Source organism: Armigeres subalbatus, chromosome 3, assembly GCF_024139115.2.
Source record: "Armigeres subalbatus isolate Guangzhou_Male chromosome 3, GZ_Asu_2, whole genome shotgun sequence".
NCBI lineage: Eukaryota > Metazoa > Arthropoda > Insecta > Diptera > Culicidae > Armigeres > Armigeres subalbatus.
Window position 1 is genome coordinate 76,001,002 of NC_085141.1, and position 7,603 is coordinate 76,008,604.

At 44.8% G+C, this 7,603-nt stretch overlaps 2 protein-coding genes across 2 annotated transcripts; both read right to left on the reverse strand.

The window, feature by feature from the left end:
- Window positions 1–4,166: 4,166 nt before the first annotated feature.
- On the reverse strand, window positions 4,167–5,063 carry LOC134221739 (uncharacterized). Its single transcript, XM_062700927.1, has one exon. It carries the CDS (start codon window positions 5,061–5,063, stop codon window positions 4,167–4,169), a length of 897 nt encoding a protein of 298 aa, XP_062556911.1.
- A 522-nt stretch (window positions 5,064–5,585) lies between these two features.
- Window positions 5,586–6,678, reverse strand: LOC134221740 (uncharacterized). The gene is made up of 3 exons (XM_062700928.1): window positions 6,274–6,678; window positions 6,042–6,215; window positions 5,586–5,915 (listed from the first exon to the last, which is right to left on the reverse strand). Exons 1-3 carry the CDS (start codon window positions 6,676–6,678, stop codon window positions 5,586–5,588), a joined length of 909 nt encoding a protein of 302 aa, XP_062556912.1.
- Between the last annotated feature and the right edge of the window lie 925 nt (window positions 6,679–7,603).

Sequence of the window (7,603 nt, forward strand, 5' to 3'; positions counted from 1 at the left end):
ATTTCCAATTGCAGACGATAAGCTCCTTGTACCCTTAGTATAAATTATGTTGAGTTTAGTTTAAGTTTGAAACATTGTAATTCCTATACGGTTCCATTCAACCAGAGGAAAAATCCTAACTGCCAGTGACAATTGAAATGTATTGATAATAACTAAAAATGTAATATAGCAAATAAGGCAAAAATGTAATATAGCAAAACACGGAACACCTAGTCTAAGAGATGAATGCAAATAAAATTAGCTTAAAATACATATAAATAATTTTGTTCAATAAACTGATAATCGCTATCATTTTATCAGTTTCATATCTTATCACTATTTTCCTGTCATCATTGTTGCACAATTGAGGTAACAATTTTTAACAACCAGAACAAAAAAAACCTGCGACAGCACTACCTAATTGAAAAATAAATTACTGTCGGTGGCGGCGCACTCGGGAATCACAGGAGAGTGGTGCAATGCGGGCACTGTAAAGCTGAGGCACGCTAAACAACCCCATTAACGACCGAAATTGACTGCACCGACAACAACAGCATCAGGGCCATCAAAGACCAGAACCGGGTGGAAACTCACCTCCCACGGATCCTTTGTTTTCCGAATAAACTTGTTTCTTTCGAGCGGGAAGCGATGGCAGATAATTCATGTGTAAGACAATCACCACGCTGGCAATGATGACGGTTGCTTAAGGTTGCCGGCAATAAACTTTCAGCGGCAAATCGCTGGCAGAGCTTGTGTGAAATTAAATTATCACACACTTCCTTATGCTGCCAGGCCGGCGTCGCCACAGATCCCTTAAATCATTTGCCAGGGATCAACAGATGATCTCGGCAGTAAAAGAGGGTGAAAACAACATCGTCCCAGCCTAAAATGTTTCACCAGTCCAGGTGGCATGTTGCTTGCAGTCTGATGAACTCAACTGATAAAAAAGCACAAAATAAAATAGGAAAGCCTAAAAGTAAAATGAGCAATTTGTAAAAGGGTTTATTTCTAATAAATTTGAATATTTATAACTTCTTTCAGCAGATAACATAAAATGTATCTTACGAAATAAATTATTTCAACAACCGAATAAGTAATTTGCAATTTCTCGTGTACTCTTTTTGATTTTATTTTGCTTCAGCCCCCATTTATCACACTGTATGGAAGATCTCTACTATTTAACTCGGCGTTTACATTAATATTATATGAAAAAAGCAGTCGTAAATTGTGTAATGGATTTCACTTTTTACACACATCTGCAGTCATTTCTTGAGAGTGAGGTAAGATTTCAATGGAGATTTTCCTCCCTGGTTATGGTTTTGATGCTGTGTGCTGCTGAGCAATAAACCCGTCTTCCTCCCGGAGTCGCTGCTGTAAGTCGGAAGCCGAGGAGTTTTATCGGCCTTGCGAATTGTAAGCCAGCTAATGGTATCGTTTGTCATGCCAAAAGATAAAAAAAATCATACGTGAAGACATGAGTGCTTATGCTTGAAGACAGGTTATTCTGTAGGAAAGGTTGAACAATTTACCGGTGAACACTTTATAAGTGTGTTGTATCCATCCAGTACACGTATCAATTAATCAATCAATCAATAGATACATCTATACATCTAATGCAAGCCACTTTACTTCAGTAACTTCAAACACTTTTTTATTTGAGTTCTGAAAGCGCATTTTTACAAATAAATAGATAACAAATTCTAGTCGTCTGAAATTCCAGAACATCTAAAAAAATCGGATGATTTCACTAGGTGTATTTTTCATCCTTTCCTGTTTATAGCATTGTACGTACATACACCCAGTTCTGTAGTTGTACAATTATAGCTAGCTAGTCGCTTATTTTTAGGGGGGAAGGGTCGTTTGGCCGAAACCCATTTGGCCGAATGTCACTAGGCCGAAACACATCTGGCCAAATAGGTCATTTGGCCGAATAGGAGTCATTTGGCCGAATAGGACAATTGGCCGATTATGACAATTGGCCGAATTGATCATTTGATGATCACCAGTAGATTTGAATTACGAAAAGGACATTTGGCCGAACAGGACATTTGGCCGAATAGGACATTTGACCGAATACGACATTCGGCAAGATATGTCAGAATAGATCATTTGAAAATTAAGAAATGAGGAGTGAGAAGTAACATCTCAGGACTACTCAGGACTACTTGGACGTCATATCTCTCATTTTGAGTATTGTATGGCTTTTAGGGTCGTTACTTGCGGACAAATATTAACCGTTCAGCACGCGCGCACGTGTTACAGAAATGCAACCTCAAAAGTATTATTGAATGGTTTGTTAACAAGCTCGTTTCCAGTTGAATGCTCTATAAGGCAAGGATGCCCATTGAGTATGACTCTGTTCAATTTGTATATCGAACCTTTGCTTAGAATTATAGATAAAAACATTAGAGGTGTACTAGTCAACGATGTTTTCATAAGAATTATTGCTTATGCGGATGATTTGGATATTTCTATAAGAAAATCATTTCAGTATATTCTCTAGAATCAAAATAAATTTCCAAAAATCAAAATATTTGAGACTTAACAATTTGCTTCTTGGTCCGCAATTGTTAACTGAAGCAAAAAACATGAAGATTTTAGGAGTTAAATTCCCAGAAAAATTTGCAGATATGGTAGATTTGAATTACGAAGATTTGACACAAAACATCACTTATAGCTACTACTACTACTTGCTCTCCAAATTGTAATATGTGGCACAAATTATACCGCCTGATAACAAACACATCGCCATACTTAGAAAAATGTGTAGAAATATTATATGGAAAGGATTTTTCTGTAAGGTGAAGCGAAATGAGCTGTACGCTCCAGTAGTCAAAGGTGGTCTTTCATTAACAGCTTGCTTTATTCTAGTAAAAATGGCACAACTGATAATTTCATGATAAGATAGGCTGTCACAGGCACAACGTCAAAACGGGAACGGGAAATGGACTCTTCCATCCATCCATCAAATTTTTGCTGCTGGCTAACACTCAACAGGCTAGAGATCAACATGTAATCCATGTGCAAGGCGAACCGATATCTACAAAATATTACCGGAAGGGTCTTATAGTGGATCGGCTCGCTGGGACACAATGTTGTCTCTTGTTGAGGCTCAAGCAGCGGGGATCTTGACTGAGGAAAGCAACAGATTGTCCGTGTGCAGTCGAAACGGTGTCCACATTAGATTACCACTGGCGGCGTCTAATGTGGATCGTATCGAAGCGACAATTCTCGACTGTTGCTTCCTCCGACGATGCTCCGATGAGCGGCAGAACGGGTGGAGTGAATGGTACAGGATCAGCAGCAGGCGATCGGCTCTCTAGAAGCGGCGCAGTGGAAACTGAATCCGGATGGTGCTTCTGGTAATGGAATAAAACTCCGGTTTCGCTTTTCCTCTCGATGTTGTTTATTCGTTGACAGTCAAATACAAATTCAAATTCAGTGTACTTACTGTCCACTCCGGAACCTACCTCCGATTCGGGCTAGGAAATTCCTCCCTCTAGCCTAGGCTCCGTAAGCGAACAATAATTCAACCATCCAAACGACACCCAAAAGTAAATCCCTCCACTGATCGAACAGCCATTATTCAGCGCGACCAATAAACCCCACCCGAGTAGTATCCGCGGAGAACACTAACTTCAAACTTACCGTGCACTCCTTGAAAATCACTCAAAGTCTGTAATTATCCCTGGGCATAATTCTTCCTTAGTAAAATTACTTCGAACACCGACCGTTTCTCATTAATATTAAATCGAAACTTAACTGCTACAAAAAACATTGGTTCGTCCTAAGAGTTGAGACAGGTACTCTCGTCGCCACCGGCTCCAAAAATCTTGGAGCCTCCTCTGAACAATCTGAATTTAGGCGAGCCGGTTCATAGGGGTTGTCGTCACATCGACCTCTGGTAATGCTTGCAGGGACGCCGGAGTAAGTGGCTCCAGGTAGTTGGGGTCAGTTGCGAGAGCAGTAAGAGGTCGCGAATTGAGACACCCCTCTACCTGGACCAGCAGGGTAGTCATGTCTTTCTTGTCTACAGGATTATCCCCGATTACCCTTTGGAGATGGTGGAGCGAACGGCAGCCTCCCAGAGGCCACCAAAGTGAGGCCCACTTGGTGGGCTGAAATGGCATCGTATGCCTTCTTCAAGGCAGTAATTGTTATAACCTTCTCCCTGTGGTCCTTTTCCTTCAGCATTCGTAGTAATTCCTGAAACCGGTTCCGAAATTGGTGCCGCTATCAGAGAAAATTTCCGAACACCTTCCCCGTCTGGCCACAAATCTTCGCAGTGCTTGAATAAACCGGTTCGTGGAGAGGTCCGAGACCAACTCAAGGTCTGCTTCGATCGCCATACACACAAAAATGGCACCATACGTTTTCACAGCGGTTTGTCTGGGCCCTGGCACAGGACCAAAGAAATCTATTCCCGTTCGCGAAAACGGATGGGCAACCGTTACTCTTTCTGCTAGCAATTCACCCATGAACTGCGTCACTTTGCTCGGAAATACTTGTACCAGCGATGAACCACTTGCCGTGCGATACTCATTCCTCCTAATGGCCGAACAGTTGAACCGAACAGTGCTCAGTAGCAACTGCGGTCCTGCTTGGAGCAATCGTTTATGATAGTCCTCAAACAGTAATCGAGTCAGTTGATGACCCTTCGGTAGTACAATAGGATGTTTGAAGTCCTCCGACTCTGATGAATGTCGTAAGCGTCCGCCGAGACGAATCATTCCTTCATGCGACATGTACGGGTGGAACCATCGTAGCTGCGACTTCCGTGAAACAGGAATCCCTTCCGATAAAGCCTTACATTCATCGGACAGCGTAACTTTCTGGACTAGCCGAACGAGGGTGTGTTCGGCTTTACTGAGCTCCTCCGTGGTGAAAAATCCACCTTTCCGATGCTCCTTCGGCATGTTGAGCAACTTGATCAAACGTTGCCATACAGCTGTACTCCGAATCAATTTAGAATAGTTCGAGAACTTGGCAACGTACTCATCGATGAATGTACCTTCGCTTGTTGTCATGACTGTCGTTACGATACGGCGTTTCTCTACTTCGACCTCTTCTGCTTCCTGAAACATTTGTGGCTGAGGCCATTTTTCTTGTCCTTCTAACAGCCAACCAGGACCATGCCTTCAGAAACTATTGTCAGCAATGTTTTCTGGTGTGATTCCTCTAGAGATCAAATCCGCAGGATTTTGAACTCCCGGAACATGACGCCACTGGAAACCTTCCGTCAACCGTTCAATTTTCGCGCATCTATTTCCAACATAAGTGCTCCATGTAGATGGTGTAGCCGCTATCCAACGCTGCACACACGTGGTTCCGTCCAGAAATGTACAGGCAATGGAAGTCTGATGGCTTTCTTCTCCTTGTCTTATTTCCGCAGTCAATAATGCCCCACACAGCTCTAACCTCGGGATTATCTGACTTTTACAACGGTGCTGCACTACCACCGTGCCATGAGAATCCTCACTACGAACGTAGATACAACCTTCATATGCCTTCTCCGAGGCGTCCGAAAAACAATGGAGTTCTATCCGTGTTGCCTCCGGGATAATGACGCATCGGCTGATCCGGATCTGGTTAAGTATTGGATGTTGTTAATGGAACGATCGCCACGTCTCACCCACCGTGTCGGGAAGCTGGTGATCCCAATCTAAGCGTGCTTGATCTTCGTTCTTCAGAGTCCACAACATCTGCATAAACACCTTATACGCCGTAATGGCAGCACCGATGAGTCCTAGTGGATCGAAAGGGGTCGCGATAATAGACAGAACCTTGCGCTTGGTCAGAGTTTCTGCTTCATCTAACGGTGGGAGGACGTTGAATTGGAATCGTAGAGTATCAGTACCCGGCATCCAAGTTAGGCCAAGCGTTTTTACCGACGGATCTGGATCAAGACAAATCTCGACGTCCGCCACAAGCATCACCTGTTTTGTCCGACTCCGCAAGATAATCGATCGTAGGTCGTCTTGTATGATGGGTCCCACTAGCAGTGCATCATTCAATGCCACCCTAGTTGACGTTTTGCTTTAAGCGTTGAACACAACTCTAACCTTGGTAGTAGTACTGGCATGCTTAACTACCGGATGGTGTGGTAGATAGCAGCGTTTTGGTTGAATTTGAGCGATCCCGCCCTTGGTCATGTGGCCGAGTTGAAGATACTTCTCCATGAAAGAGCGGTATTGGCCACGGAGCTCTGCATCCTTCGCTAACCTGCGCTCCGTGCTCTGAAGATGACGAACTGCAATGCCCCTTGGCTCGCCAATTCGATTCAAAATGTCAGACCGTTCGAACGAAGTGCTCCTCACAACGTGCTTCTTGTGGCGAATAGTTTTCGGTAACTCCGGCCTTCTCGCAGGACCAAAATTGGGCTACTAATTCTTCAAGATCTTCTGAAGCCGACACTTTGCAGCTCATGTTCAGCGATTGGTTGGAAACCGATGTTCCTCCACAAACGACCCAACCGCAAACGGACTCATTACGAGCCGGCAGTCGATTTCCCAACGAAATCAGCCGCCCGCTTCTAAAGAAATTGAAGAATGATTCAATTCCCAGAACCATGTCCACACCCAGGGACACATTGAACGATGGATCGGCCAATTCGACTCCATCTGGGACGTTCCACTCCTCAATGCTGATCGATGAAGTCGGTAGGTTGACGGTTACCTTAGGTAGAACGAGGACACTCATGCGCTGAGACCGACAGCCATGCGCTGAGACCGACAGATCGAACGGTGGCCTCAGTCTGTTGCCTAACCTTGGTAACTGCCTTGCTGCGTCTGACCTTCATCCGTTGACATAAAGTTGCTCTCCGATTCAGAGTCTAAAAGAGCGCGAGCTGGATAACGATGTCCACTGTTGTCCTCGACGATCACGACAGCAGTCGCCAGCAGTACCTTTGCCTGTCGAGTAGATGCATGTCCCACAACCGTGTCTGCAGCAGCCATGTTGGCTACTTGGGGATCGAGTACACTAGGGTTGACACTTGAACTGGCGCGTGAAGTAGATGGCTCCGTGGAATCGCGAACTTCTCTTGGAGTGGTTGATTTCGTAGGCTTTGTAATCACCGTTGGCTTCGATGAACTGTCCCTACCAGGCCTAAAGCACACCAGCGAATGATGGCGACTTTGGCAGAAACGACAGGAGAATTTAGACTGGGACTCCTTTGCGCGGTGCCCAGGTTTGAAGCATTTGCGGCACAGCGAGTGGCCTTCCCTTTCAAACTGCGGCATCCCTTGAAAAAGCATTGGAACAGCAAATGACTGACGCCGCATACTACACAACGTCCTCCAACCGTCTGAGTGGCGCTGAAGCTACTCTTGATGTTGGAAGCCTTGGGTGTTGCAGATCCGACGAGGACTCCTTCGTCAACCACGGAAGCTTAAACGCTTGCAATTGGAGCTTCTTCAGATGCTTGCTGTTGTCATACCGCACCTCTTGAGGTAGTAGAACTTTTCTACCTCGACGATCACGACAGCAGTCGCCAGCAGTACCTTTGCCTGTCGAGTAGATGCATGTCCCACAACCGTGTCTGCAGCAGCCATGTTGGCTACTTGGGGATCGAGTACACTAGGGTTGACACTTGAACTGGCGCGTGAAGTAGATGGCTCCGTGG

Bases quoted from the DNA above. Each gene is read 5' to 3' on its own strand.
- LOC134221739 (XM_062700927.1), bottom strand. From the start codon at position 5,063: ATGTTTCAGGAAGCAGAAGAGGTCGAAGTAGAGAAACGCCGTATCGTA.
- LOC134221740 (XM_062700928.1), bottom strand. From the start codon at position 6,678: ATGAGTGTCCTCGTTCTACCTAAGGTAACCGTCAACCTACCGACTTCA. The intron at 6,216-6,273 runs GTCTGACATTTT...CGTCATCTTCAG, and splicing joins AGGAGCACTTCGTTCGAACG to AGCACGGAGCGCAGGTTAGC. The intron at 5,916-6,041 runs GTTAGAGTTGTG...CGGACAAAACAG, and splicing joins ATGCCAGTACTACTACCAAG to GTGATGCTTGTGGCGGACGT.